At 35.2% G+C, this 15381-nt stretch overlaps 1 protein-coding gene across 2 annotated transcripts in view; it reads right to left on the bottom strand.

Annotated features, from left to right (window-relative positions):
• ARL6 (ARF like GTPase 6) overlaps positions 1-15381 on the bottom strand; it is a 66708-nt gene that overhangs the window by 16339 nt on the left and 34988 nt on the right. Inside the window, exons 6-7 of one of the 2 annotated variants that reach the window (XM_022582480.2) lie at positions 8749-8878; positions 4988-5043 (exon numbers count right to left, since the gene is read on the bottom strand). In XM_022582480.2, the coding sequence (XP_022438188.1) occupies positions 4988-5043; positions 8749-8878 (186 nt within the window). Of the gene's footprint in view, positions 1-6; positions 5044-8748; positions 8879-15381 lie in introns of those variants that run through there. The other variant, XM_089910431.1, reaches the window with a different exon arrangement.

The following is a 15381-nucleotide window of genomic DNA, read 5'->3' as shown; positions in this document are numbered from 1 at the left end:
TGATAATAAAAACCAAATAAAAAATTATCAGTCTCTACAGGGCAAAACCCATTCTCTAAAGTAATCCAAGACATATCCATAAGAACATGGTAGAAACCTATGTGTACGCTTTTTTCTTTTTAAAAGCACAATTCACACTATAGTTTGTATTTTTGTCATTGTACATGCACCTAATTAAAATCAACTAGTTCTACAAGGCTTGTATTTAAAAAAGCAGTTCCTTGCCTCATCCCCTCTTTCTCCTTTCACAGGCAACTACTTTCAACTCCCTTTTAGGTGATTACCTGTGTATCTCTAAATAATATGCTTTTATTATTACTTCTTGAAATATCAGTTCCTTCAATGTAATAAGGGGCTTCGGTTCTCACACACTTGTACACTGTTCTTCTGCCACGCTCATCATGTAACCAATACCCCCATTTCCCTAACACAGTGATGTAGTCATCAATAGGATGACTATATGAATGCTATTCACAGCTGAAATGAGTGATATACCCCAGTTACTTTTCCTTTCTTCTACTACATTTTGTTTTCCCTGCAGTTATTAATTGTTATTCATCCCCAACCCTGCTTTAGCTTTTTTTTTAATGTACTTAACATTAATTCAATCCCACTACTCTCACCCTGTTTCAACCTTTACTATTATGAAGCATAATATACAATTTCACTTTCTTGAAGAACTCTCCCTTAGTCTTGTGCAAAACTAATCTGAACCAGTTGTTCTCCATGTTTGCCCAGTTATTTTCATATGAGATCTTTCATTATCACTCTAGGATCTCCACTATCATCCTAGGGATTCCTTCCCAACTCTCTTGTGCAGATTTTCCTATTTCCCTTATTTTTTTTTCTTGTTGGTTTATTCTTTTGTTTTTGATCAGTACACCTCAGTGGCTACCTTAGTAAATGGTATAGAAAGTGAACTCTTCAGACTTTACATGGCTGAAGATGTCTTAATTATACAATTATAATACACTGATACCGCTGGCAAATATTATTTTCTCCTTAGATTATTCCAGGCATTGCTTCCAAGGGTTGCTGGTGAGAAGTCTGTTGCTACTTTGTTTCCTTATCCTCTAGATGAAACCTCTTATTTTCTTCTCAGGAAACTTGTAGAATCTTCCTCTGTCTTACAGTGTAGATTTTAATAATGATGCACCTTGGTGTGGGAATATTTTCATCCACTGCATTGGGCTCTCAAGGGGCCTTGCAACTAAAAACTCATCATTTAGTTCTGGAAAATACTGTTTGATGATTTATTTGATGACTTTCTCCCCTCTCTTTTCTCTGTTCTCTCTTTTAGAACTTCTTATTAGGTTACTGAGCCTCCTAAAATGACTCCTTACTTTATCTTTTCTTTCCATTCTTTGTCTTTTTTGTACCTTCTGAGAGATTGTCTCTCTTTTATCTTCTTTTTATTGAGTTTTCCATTTCTACTATTATTTTCCAAGAACTCATTTTTTTTGTTCTTTATTCTTTTTCAAGTAGTATTCTTGTCATATTCATGAAAGTAATACATTCGCCCTTATCTCTTTGAAGCTACTCTAATAGTTTTTTGAAATGTTCTCCCTAAATAGTCTTCTTCTAATCTGCTTTTTTTGTTTATGTTCCATAAGTCTAATGTTTTGATCTTCAAATACTTGGTGATCTTTTGCTATCTTCTCATATGTATGGGTGAACACTATAAAGCTGATTGGAATTTTGTTACATGTGTGAGGCTTGTCAAAAGTGATCTTCAGTCTAGTGTATCTAGCTAAGCCGTTTCCTTGAGAATTTCTGATGTTAATACCTTTAGGTCTTTTCTCTTAGTCTGGTCTGACTCCTCAAAGCTGACTTGCTATCTCCTACCTATTGCCAGTGTCTTCTAGGAGAAATAGGAGAAGGCAGAAGACGGTTATAACCTTCAGTATGAAACTTTCAGTTACTCCTCATTTTCAGGTCAGCATGCCAACATACAGTTGTGCTTGGTGTTCTCCAGTCCAGGGATACTATTTGACTCTCTGCAAAGAATGAAACTTCAATCTTCTTTTGGGGCAAGGATGTATAACTGTCTTCTCCTTTCTGTCTCACTTCATCCTTATTTCCAATTTCCATCAATTTCTGTGCCTTTGAGGGGATCTGCAATGTAAATTAGGATGCTTTCCAGCTTTCTCCAGTGCTAGCTTAGAATTCCGCTTTCTCAGGTCTGTTAAGTTATTCAACATTCATCAGATATTTGGCTTCCAAAATTTGGTTGCCATTTTTGTCGCTCCCATTCTTTTTGGGTTAAATGGCTTTAAACAAAAGTCTCTTTACTGTCAGTGAGATCTGAAGAGGGGATGAAACTAAGTGTGTGTTCAATCCTCAGTCTTTCATTGGAATACTCATATGCATAGTTTATAAAATTCTTATATTAAAACCTGGAAGCATTATTAACTTTTCACATACAGATAAAGTCATACAATGAATAAGTTTCATTAGTCACATGAGAGGATTTCATTTTATAAATATCTCTCTTTACCTCTGCAATGGTTTCTGTATATTCTCTGGTGGTTTTAAAAAATATTTCATAGTCTATTCATTGGTTCTTGTCTTTGGCTGTAGTGCATAGGTAATTATTGAGAATCCTTCCAAAAGAGAATGGAATCATGGCACAAAATCTGTCATTTAATGTTTTACCCACAATTTTTCAACCGTAAACTTAAAATAATAAGATTAAATTGGTCCACAATGAACCACAGGCCTTCTGGTTTATCATGCTAGGAAATTTCAGAATTTTGCAAGGAAAATGAAGAGATATAAGTTCAGAACATCCTTCACAGATTTACAGAAAAACTTTTGGCTAATAAGTTAACAGTTATAGGCACAGACTAGTCTCCTATATTTATTGCTACCTATTTTGCGGTATAGGTTTTCCCCTCTTTTCAAATCCAGAGAGACAGTTAGGAGCATCAAAAATGTAAACTATTTACTGTTACATAGAAATTATGAACAAAGGATCTCCTACTCAAAACCAAACTGATATACTTTTAAATCTACATACTAAGTTTCCTCCTCTACTAAATGGAGAAGTTAGGTAAAAGGGTAAATTTAACATTTTTTGAGTGCTTTCTTATGGTAGGCACTTTAACACATACAGTATTTCATTTAATCTGTATGGCAATTTTTGAAATTTTATTTTTTAATTTTACAGATGAAGAAACTTATTTTTATAAGATAATTAGAGACATTAGTTAATAATTAATAAGTAGTGGAATAAATCTGCTAGACTTGAAAGCCCAAGTGCTTTTTACTACTATTCCACGCTGCCCACATAAAATGGGGATACTACTACTTACTTTGCAGAGAATTGTTGTAAAGGTTACATAAAATAATATGGTAACTCAAGGGCACAAAAATTTTTCCTATAAAGTATCCTTCTTACAAAGACTTGGGAGGTAAGATGCAAAGATAATGGATCAGAAAAGTCAAAGACACAAAAATTAGGTAAGACCAGAGTTGGCAAGTGGCACTGTGATGTTGGATCGTTACTGACACCTAGTGGCCTCATTGTTACAGACAAAATACCCCCCCCCCCAAAAAAAAGAGATCTACAATTTAAAATTCAGATGACCATCAACCTATTTTCAGTAAGTTACTGTGCTTTGAATTACTATATTATGAGCAATTGTGGTGTTTCCATCCATGCTGTATCTCCACTGTGAACAATAATAAGCACTTGTAAAATAAGAAGTAAAGGTTGAAAATATGCTTCTAGTGTCTTCTCTGTAATGTTCCTCTGTAACCTATCTGTTTTATGTAGGAATCAGTCCCAGAGTGGTCACTTTGACCACTTCTTTGCACAGTCTAGGAAATGAAGTTGGTGTGTTCACAGAAAAATCCCACTAGCTCGTCTGAGAACTACTAGAGGTTCTCAGTTAAGTTTCACTTAATTGTAAAATAAACTAGAAGGTTCTTTGCAGTTTAATGGTAAATGTCATGATGACAACACGAAAGAGAAAAAAATACAATGTTCTGTGCAGTTACCTAAAACACCACATTTTACTAATAACACATAGAAATATTTATCAGATGTACATTTAGTACTTTGAACCAAAGAAATACTATGTCTCTTTATGTATGGACAAGCAGGCTACTCTTAGATCCACTATGACATACAGAAGAGAAAAAAACCCACAAATAACTGGAATTAAGAGGGTTGTGTAGAAGAAATTAAATTTATAGCCACAAGACTACGGCTAGAATTTATAATCTCTTGTTATTTCACCCTTGTTCAGGGCAGGGAGATTCTAATAGAAATCATCCTCAATTGTCTTGCTCAAAAATGGAAATTTTTTGGCCTGATCTTCAAGGGTCCTGTAATAAGAAGGACCTATAGAACTTGGTTTCATTCACATTCACATTTTGTTGCTCTCTGTGGGTCATTGTGCTTCAATCCATTCCTGTGTCTAGTAGACAATGTAACCTTAGGAAAAATGATATATCTTAATTTATGATAGCTATTGTGACGAATAACAAATAGAACTGTGATTACAAAACATTAATAGAATACCAGCATATATAATACTAAATATGAGTATTAAAAGTTGTAAAAACACGCCATGAATAAATGGAGCCACATATGGTGTATAGCATGATTCTTGAACGATACATGCCATGAAGATTTATTTTTAGTTATTGACAGTAAGGTCTAAAATTTGTCCCAAACTTCAAATGTGCTTCTATTACTAGATCTGACAGAAATTTGTTGCCATAAATTAAAATTATTTTCTAGAGATGTCATGCATGTTGATGTAAGCACTTTATTTAAATAAATCCTTTACAAAAATGTAATTGAAGTAAATGGAGCAAAGTATTGGATACTTACTGTATTGTTTTTTCTGATAGCAGAAATAAACGGAAACAAGAGGAAGAAAGGCAGTGATATAATAAAAATAAAATGTAAAGAAGGAAAGAAAACGTGAATGGAAGGGAAATAAATGCTGAAGATGCACAGTATTTTGTGATGTACCTTGAAGCCAGTCTACACCTTCTTGCAATCCTTCTCCTTTTATGGCATCACTAGCACTGCAATAAAATCCATAAAAAAAATCCATTTCATTACATCATAAAACTACAAGAATAAATACTTACAATTTTGCCATATAGCAAATTAATATATTCTACTAACATATCTGAGCAAAACTGGCTAAGCACTGAAACTGAATATATATAGGATATAAAAGTCTAAGTGTTCAGGAGCAAGACATGAGAAAATTTTTCATAATTTATATGGACATTTGGAAAAGTGTATCACTAAAAAGTTACTATTCTAGGAATATTACTCAGACTGGCATTAATGAAACATACACTTTGAGTTATTGTCCCAGTAGCGGAAAAGTGTTATGGAATACACCACCCTACCAGCCCCAATGATTCAACAGCATTTATTTATTAGAAATGCTATACTTCCGTTGTAATTTAGCCATAGGATGGAGTGACTTTATTTGACATGAAGTTTGATATCTAAAAGGCATAAACCTGTAATTGTAACTTTGGTAAACTAGTAGAATAAAAAAATTCCAGGAGATTTCAACCATAGTTTTTTATTTATTGGCTTCAAAAACCTGGATAGGTTGTTTAACTCTTCTGCCTTCAGTTTCTGCCTCTGTAAACTGGGGGAATATCACCATTGGCCTCAGGTGATTATTGTAAGAATTAAATATTTGAGATATGGATATAAAACACTGAACACAGGGTCTTTTCATTGTCTTTCCATTCTTGAGAGTAAACCTAAATCCTTACTGTGACATTATTTTATAAATAATAAAAACTTATATAAACTAAAATAATAAAATGCAGAAGATTTTTAGGGTATCAAATAATCCTTTTCAAAGACACAGACTAATAGCTTCTCATAACATGTTACTGATATAGTTATTTCCTTTCAAAATATAATCGTATAATAACAATTAGTATACATAATTAGATTTTCTGAATGATTAGGGTTCCTTTTAGTGTGCTGAAGCATGATTTTAAAATGTACTCAATTACCTTAAAGTTGTTAATTGGATTCTAATCAAAACAGAAATTAACAAGGAATTACTTGTTAGACTAAGAATATGACTTATCATGAAATTATTTTAAAATAGGAAGACAGAAACAAACAGCATAAGATACACAATTATTCAAAGCAAACTATGGATTACCTATATTAATGGCAAAACATCAGTAACTGAAATACTTATATCAAGTAAGATCAATGTATTGATTTTATCACAAACTTCTAGTCCCAAACAAGAGTACAGTACCATGAAGAAATCCTTCCCCGTTGGTGGAGGTGTCACTACCCTACTAAAAACCCTGCATCTTTTCCTAATAATTCCCAAATGTTTAAATTCTACCTTTCCTTTCAAATAAATCGTAAGACTTGTACTTGGAATAAAAGCCAAAGTCTTTACCATTTCCTACAAGGCCCTATGTGACATGGCCCCTGGTTATTTCTCAGTGGCCTCATCTACAATTTCCCCCTAGATCTCTGTTCCAGCCAGCATGGACTTCTTGCTGTTCCTAGAAAACACCGGGCACATTCTCATCCAAGAGGCTTTTCACTTGCTGGCCTCTCTATCTGGAAAGTTATTCCTTTAAACCTTTGTGTGAACTGCTCCCTGACTTCAATTAGATCTCAGAGAGGGACCACATCCATTATTCTTTCTCTTACTATTCTACTTCATTTTTTTTCATCCTCCCAACTGACATTTTATACATCTATTTACCTGTTTTATTATCTGTCTCCCTCACAAGATAGTAAAAAAGCAAATACGTACATATATCACACCAGGGACTTAGTCAAAGAGCACACTGAAAGAACAATAACACAATCAGACCTGAAAATCAGAGTTGACTATATGTTTAGTACACTGGTCAAAAATAAACCCCAAAATTTTTCCTTTAATTTTCCAGACTATATTTCTCTATGAGCTCTTCTTTACCGACCAAATTTACTTGTACCTAAGACAAGAGAGATGCAATATTTTATCTCTGCATCACTGAGTGCTACTTTCTTTCTCTAAAATTAACAGATAAATGTATTTTTAATTTCATACATGCTTTAAAAACATTGCAAAAGATAAAAACAAACTTAACAAGTGAAACACTAATTGGAACTTAGTGAGATGTCCAGTTTGAATTAAGGAGAAGTCAAAATTTTAGATAAATTCAAAAGAAAAACTTGGTATTCTTCTATAAGTTGTGTAATATAGAAACTGGCAATATGTTATAAGTCCATATCCTTTTAGCATCAGGTATTACTTTTTTCTCTCACTAAAAAATATTCAGGTGTCACAATAAATCTGTTAAAATTCAATTACTAATTATTTTAAGTAGAAAGAGATTTTTCCATTTGTAAAATTAATTTCTACTTCGAAATTAAGAGGACTGCATCTTTTACTAATTAGACCTATGTTTTGAATGTTGTACTTTCTATCCAAGCAATCACAACACTTAATGCAAAAATTAAAAATTATTCTACTTCAGATGTTATCAATTTAAGTATGATATACAAAAATACAAAGGTTCTATCTCAAGATATTTCTCTACCCCAAGTCCCTCCTTTCTTCACCAACCAAATACCACAAAACCTCAAATTCCAACTCAAGAATCATTTAGTAAACACTGACTTTTCCTCTGATTTCCAAAGTAAGGAGGGTTTTACTTGAGATATGAAGCCTTGGGTACAGAAAAGTTTCAAGGGCTTTCTCAAGCTCTTCTCTTTTCAGCACCAAGGTTAGCTCTTAAAGTTCTTCTCTGAGTTCTACCACTTCCTTGTTTTGTGTTCAGCCTTGCTCTATAGATATCTTCTTATAAAAAGGGGAAAAATGGCAAAAGAAGGATATCCTTCAGCACGGAGAGGTAAGCAGGTGGATAGAAGGAAGGTTAATTTAACATAAGGTAGTGGTAGGCTTTAAAATACTAATATATAACTTCTGGTTATCCTCGTTGGAATATTTCGGTAGAAAGGCACACTGGAGTTAAATATATTAGTAAGAAACTGCTTTCCAAATAAACAATGTATAATAATTTCAGACACTAATTATTTAAGAGTTCAACCTTATTAGTATGTCCAAATAATATTAATTTTTGCATTTCTATTTATTCATATCAACAAATACTTATTGTGTATCTACTAAGTAGCAGGTACCATTACTATTCTGGGGGTTACAGAGTAAACAAAATCAATGAAATCCCAGCTCTCATGGTACTAATGCACTAGTGTAGGAAGACAGACTATAAAACAAAAAATAAAAGAAGAAGGGGTCATATGGAAATACAAAAAGTAAAGCAAAGTAAGGAAAAAACAAGAGATGGGGGTAAGGTATAGTGATGTTTCAGAGTTATTAAGAGGGGTCTCTTTCCTGAAGGAACTGCAATAACAAGCAGGAAAATTATTTTAAAGAATGATTCCGACAATGCAAGTAACAAGTACAAACACCTTGAGGTGGGACTGTGGTTGGCTGATTCAATGTGCAGAAGGATATCAGTGTGGCTGAACTTGGGTGAGTAAGTGGGTTGTTTAAGTTGTTCTTTTAAAGAGTTGTTTTTATTTGTCTATCCCTGAAAAGATTTGAAAAGGTTTTAACAGTAATATATTAATGAATACCTGCAAGCCATGATTCTATAAAACAAAATCTTTACCTTACATCTTACCACTTATAAAGTGAGCTTGGAAAAAACCCTTAAAGTTTGGAGATTTTTTTCAGAATGATAAAATGAAAAGTAAATATAAAACTTTACCAAATATGCCATGGTTTATCTTTGATGTTCTCTAAACACAGCAATTGAGACACTTTTACAGATGTCACTGCATCTCTAAGATCCATTTTGTTCGCAAAGAATAAAATTGGTATTCGGCGGTGCTTAATATCTAAAAGAGAAAATAAGGCTATCATCACATTTCCAGCTTTTTGGGTTATTTTCTCCCAAATCCTTGAAACTGTAATCCAATGAAATTGTTTTCCAATCACTTCTTCCCATATCACACATACATAAACATTTAAAGACATATACTGTGAAGCATGTATTTGACTGACAGGAGAATTTTAAAAATACCTCTTCTTAAGATTATCTGCCCTCTGGTTGGAACTGTAAACTAAAGATGGATGAGGTGGGAGTGGGGGGCTCATTAAACAGTTACTGAACAGCACCTAGAAAAGGGTCAAACATTTTGGGTTTCATTTTTACTGTCAACAAAAAAAGAGGTCAACTTCAAACAGAAGTAGGAGTATAAAATGGATCCTGGTTTTATATTTTAGTTGCAGCATTATAAGTAACCTAGATACTTGAACAAGATGTTTTTACCTTGTTACAATTTGGGGAGCATTTTTTTTTACTTTTGAATACATAATACATTTAAATAGTTCAAAATTCAGAAGAGACAAAACTGTATGCAGCAAAAGAATCTCCTCCCTCCCACCTTTGTCCTAGTCCATACACCTGTCCTCCCTACAAGAGGCAACCCATATCATCATCTGTTTCTTGGCATCCTGGCATCTTTTTATGAATATTTTACATATTTGAAAACAATTATTATATATTATTCTTACAGCAGACTATTCTCATTATTTTACACCTTTTGCTTTTCACTTAATTTCATAGCTTGGAGATTATCCCATATCAGTACATACAGGGAGCAGTTTCATCATTATTTTAACAGTTGTGAATGTCCTGTCTTTCAGTACTACGTACCATAATTTATGTATCTAGTACCCAACTGAGATATATTTGTGTTGTTGCCAATATTTACAACTATAAGCAATGTTATAATGAATAAACTTGTACATACAAAAATTTGTACAGGGGCCAGAACATCTATAGGATAAATTTGAGAAGTGGAGTTGCTGGGTCAAAGGATATGTAAATTTCTAATTTAAAAATTCTCCCATAGTTTCTTCCACTGCTGTAATAGTGTAATTTTTATATTTAAATATTTAGTCTAGCTGGAATTTATCCTGGAGCAGAGAATTTCAGAGTAGATAAAAAAGTAAGATACGAAGTAAGATATGAAGTTTACAAGAAGCACACTTTGAACATAAGGACACAAACAAGTTGAAAGTAAAAGGCTTGCAAAACATATTATGCATATGCTTAGGTGTAAGAGAGCTGGCATGGCTACACCAATATCAGACAAAGTAGTATTCAATATACAAAGGGTATTAGCAAAGAAAAAGAAAGGCATTTAAAAATTATAAAAAGGTGAATCAATCAAGAAAACAAAACAATTTTAAGTGTGTATCTAAGAGACAAGCTTCCAAATACATAAAGCAAAATTTGAGAAAATTAAAGGGAAATCAAATAAATTCACAATCATAGTGGACACTTCAACACCCCTCTTTTAGAAATTGATAGACAAGTAGACAAAAAAAAAATCAATAAGATTGTGGGAGATGTGTGATTGTTTTCCACAGGACTGAATGAGGAAGCAACTTTGGGTGGCGTCTGTGGGAGGAAAAGGCTCCCTGTCCACACCCCCTGACATCTGATGCCTGGCTGTGCTGCTGCTTGTCCCAGATGATTATCTTAAACCGCAGCACAGAGCCTTCATTTCCCGGACTGTCCCCAGGCAGTTTATTCTCTACTCTCTCAGGTGCAAAATGGAGTTCACTTCCTCTCATGGGCACACCAAAATCACAACTGTTTGCAGAATAGCCATCAATGAAAAAGACCAGAATATATCAGAAAGGATATTCTACAACTAAATACATAAAGAAGGAATCACAATGCGATGGGTAGGAGAGGTGGAGTAGAGATATAGTCAAATCCCATACCCCTGGGTAGGCGAGCCACAAATGAGTGAATAATTATAACTGCAGAGGTTCTCCCAAAGGAGGGACAGATCTGAGCCCCATGCTAGGCACCTGAGCCCAGGGGTCCTGCACTGGGAAGATGAATCCCCAGAGCATTTGTCTTTGGAGGCCAGCAGGGCTCACTTTTGGGAGACCCAGAGAACTGGGGGAAATAGAGACTTTACTCTTAAAGGGTGCACACAAACTCTCATGGGCTTCAGGACTCTGGGCAGAAGCAGTAATTTGATAGGAACCTGGGCCAGACCTACTTGCTGATCTTGGAGAGGTAAAGCTCACCCTGGGGACAAAGACACCGGAGGCAGCCATTTTGGGGAACTCGTTGTACCACGTGGACACTGGTACCAGTAAGCTCATTTTGGAATCCTTCTATACCTTATCCCAGCCTTGCCCTGGCCAGACCCCTGCTCTGGGACTGGCTGGGCCCTGGCCCTGCCCACTAGCGGGTGAACACAAGCTTCAAGACACCCTGGGCCCCATACCCAACTGTGTCAGGAACCAGCCCCACCCACCAGCGATTCAACACCTGCTATGGGACCCCTGGGCCCCATACCCAACTGTGTCAGGAACCGGCCCCACCCACCAGCGACTCGACACCTGCTATGGGACCCCTGGGCCCTGCAACCAGAACCCAGGACTTGGCTCTGCCTATCAGTAGGCCAGCACTAGCTCCAGGACGTGGCTTCAGCCACCAGTGGGCAGGCAACAGCCCCAGGATCTCCTGGACCCTGACTCCGCCCACCAGTAAACCAGCTGTAGCCCTAGGGCCTCTTGAGTTTATGCAGTCAGCTACCTCGAGAGCTGATCCTGCCAACCAGTGGCCATCAGCCTCCACACAAAGCAGGACCTGGCAACCAATGAACCAGGAGCCAACCAGGCCTACGAAACTACCCACACAGTTAGCCCGACACAACAGAAGGACCCACACAGCCTCATGGGGGGGATCCCCTAGAGCATACAGCTCTGGTGACAAGAGAGGAGTGTACTGTTGAGACATGAGACATCTCTTACAAAAGGCCACTTCTTCAAGGTTGGTGAATATAACCAACCTATCAGATACACAAAAATAAAAACAGAAAGTTAGGGAAAATGAAGTGACAGAACAACATGTTCCAAACAAAAGAACAAAATAAAACTGCAAAAGAAGAACTAAGTGAAGTGGAGCAAGGAAGTCTACTTGAGAAGGAGCTTAGGGTAGTGATTATAAAGATGATCAAAGAACTCAGGAGAAGAACGGATGCACAGAGAGAGAAATCAGAAGTTTTTAACAAAGAGTTACAAAATATAAAGAACAACCAGAGATGAAGAATACAATAACTGAAATGAAAAATACACTAGAAGGAATCAACGGTAGACTAAATGATACAGAGGAACAGATCAGCGGCCTGGAAGATAGAGTAGTGGAAACCACTGATGTGGAACAGAAAAAAGAAAACAGAATGAAAAAACATGAGAACAGTTTAAGAGACCTCTGTGACAACATCAAGCACACTAATATTTGCATTATGAGGGTACCAGAAAAAGAAGAGATAGAGAAAAGGTCTGAGAACATATTTGAAGGCCTAATAGCTGAAAAACTTCCCTAACCTGGGAAAGGAAACAGACATTCAAGTCCAGGAAATACAAAGTTCCATACATGACTAACTGAAAGAAGAGCACACCAAGACATTGTAATTAAAATGGCAAAAATTAAAGATAAAGAGAGAATATTAAAAGCAGCAAGAGACAAGCAATGAGTAACATACAGCAGAAGTCCCATAGGGCCATCAGCTAACTTTTCAGCAGAAACTCTGAAGGCTAGAAAGGAGTGGCAGGATATATTTAAAGTGATAAGGTGAAAGACCTACAACCAAGAATATTCCACCCTGTAAAGTTCTCATTCAGATCTGATGGAGAAATCAAAAGTTTCACAAACAAGCAAAAGCTAAAAGAGTTCAGCACCACCAAAACAGCTTTACAAGAAATATTAAAGGAACTTCCCTAAGTGAACAAGAAAAAGACACAATGAGAAAGATGAAAAGCATGAATGGAAAAAGCTCATCAGTAAAGGCAAATGTATAGCAAAGATAAGAAACCATCTATGCACAAAGGTAGTAGAAGGTTAAAAGACAAAAGTAGTAAAATCATCTATATCCTCAATAAGCAGTTAAGGGATACACAAAACAATTAGATGCAAAATATGATATCAACAACAGTAATCACGAGGGGAGGAGAGTACAAATGCAGGCTTGTTAAAATGCATTTGAAAGTAAGATATCAGCAACTTAAAACAAATATACATATATGCATATACATACATACATATATATCTCATGATAACCACAAACCAAAAATCTATAATAGATATACACCCAAAAAAAGAAAAGGAGTCTAAATATAACACTAAAGAGAGTCATCAAATCACAAGAGAACAAAAGAAGAAAGGAACAAAAAAGAGATATGAAAATAACCTAAAACAATGAATAAAATGTCAATAAGAACATATATTATCAATAATTACTTTAAATGCAAATGACTTAAGTGCTCCACTCAAAAGACATAGAATGGCTGAATGGATACAAAAAGAAGACCTGTACATATGCTGCCTACAAGAGACTTACTTCAGATCTAAAGGCACACACAGGCTGAAAGTGAGGGAATGGAAAAAGGTATTCCATACAAAAATGGAAATCAAAACAAAGCAAGGAAAGCAACATTTATATCAGACAAAATAGACTTCAAAATGAAGACTGTTATAAGAGACAAAGAAGGACATTACATAATGACCAAGGAATCAATCCAAGGAGATATAACAATTGTAAATATGTATGCACCCGACATAGAAGCAGTTAAATACATAAAGCAAATATTGACAGATGTAAATATAGAAATTGACAGTAACACAATAATAGTAGGGGTCTTTAAGTGCCCCTTCCATCAATGGACAGATCATTCAGAAAGAAAGTCAATACGGAAACACTAGCCTTAAAAGACACATTAGATCAATGCACTTAATAGATATATACACGACATTCCACCCAAAAGCAGGAGAATACACATTCTTTTCAAGTACACAAGAAACATTCTCCAGGATAAATCACATGTTAGGCCTCAGTAAATTTATGAAAACTTAAATCATATCTAGCATATTTTCCAACTACAATGTTATGAGACTAGAAATCTCTACAAGAAAAAAAAATTGCAAAAAACAGAAACACGTGGAGGCTAAACAATATGCTACCAACCAACTGATGGATCACTGAAGGAATCAAAGAGGAAATCAAAAAATACCTGGAGACAAATGAAAATGAAAACACAAGGATCCAAAATCTACGTGACACAACAAAAGCAGTTCTAACAGGTAAGTTTACATTGATACAAGCTTACCTCAGGAAACAAGAAAAGTCTCAAATAAACAACCTAACCTACCACCTAAAAGAATTAGAAAAAGAAGAACAAAGCTGAAAGTTAGCAGAAGGAAGGAAATAGTAAAGATCAGAGCAGACATAAATGAAATAGAGACTAAAAAGGCAGCAGAAAAGATCAATGAAACTAAAAGTTAGTTCTTTGAAAGATAAACAAAATTGATTCACCTTTAGCCAGATGCATTAAGAAAAAAATGAAGAGGGCCCAAATCAATAAAATAAGAAATGAAAAAGGAGAAGTTAAAACCAACACCATAGAAATACAAAGGATCATAAGAGACTACCATGAGCAACTATATGCCAATAAAATGAATAACCTGGAAAAACTGGACAAATTTCTAGAAATGTACAGTCTCCCAAGACTGAGCCAAGAAGAAACAGAAAATATAAACAGACCAATTACCAGTAATAAAATTGAGTCAGTAGTAAAAAAAAAAAAAAAATCCCAACAAATATAAATCTAGAACCAGGTGGCTTCACAGGTGAACTTTATCAAATATTTAGAGATGAATTAACACCAATCTTTCTCAAACTATTTCAAAATGTGCAGAGGAAGGAACACTTCCAAACTCATTCTATGAGGTTAGCACCACCCTAATACCAAAACCAGACAAAGATATCACACACACGTGTGCACACACACACACACACACAAAATTACAGGCCAATATCACTGATGAACATACATGCAAAAGTCCTCAACAAAATATTAGCAAACTAATGCAACAATACATCAAAAGAATCATGATCAAGTGGGATTCAACCCAGGGATGAAAGGATTTTTCAATACCAACAAATCAATCATTGTGATACACCACATTAACAAGTTCAAGAATAAAAACCATATGATCATCTCAATAGATGCAGAAAAAGGTTTGAAATAAATTCAGTATTCATTAATGATTATAAAACTCTCTAGAGGGTGGGTACAGAGGGAACATACCTCAACATAATAAAGGCCACATATGACAAGTCCACAGCTAACATCATACTCAATGGTGAAAAGCTGACAGCATTTCCTCTAAGATCAAGAACAAGACAAGGATGCCCACTCTCACCAATTTCATACAAAACAGTTTTGGAAGTCCTAGCAACAGTAGTCAGACAAGAAAAAGAAATAAAAGGAATCCAAATTGGAAAGGAAGAAGTAAAACTATCACAAG

Source organism: Delphinapterus leucas, chromosome 4, assembly GCF_059928025.1.
Source record: "Delphinapterus leucas isolate spDelLeu-1000000601 "Yukka" chromosome 4, BTC_Dleu_Yukka2, whole genome shotgun sequence".
Classification (NCBI taxonomy): domain Eukaryota; kingdom Metazoa; phylum Chordata; class Mammalia; order Artiodactyla; family Monodontidae; genus Delphinapterus; species Delphinapterus leucas.
The sequence above is the reverse complement of the archived record's forward strand: the minus strand, read 5'-3'. Positions and strand labels throughout refer to the sequence as shown.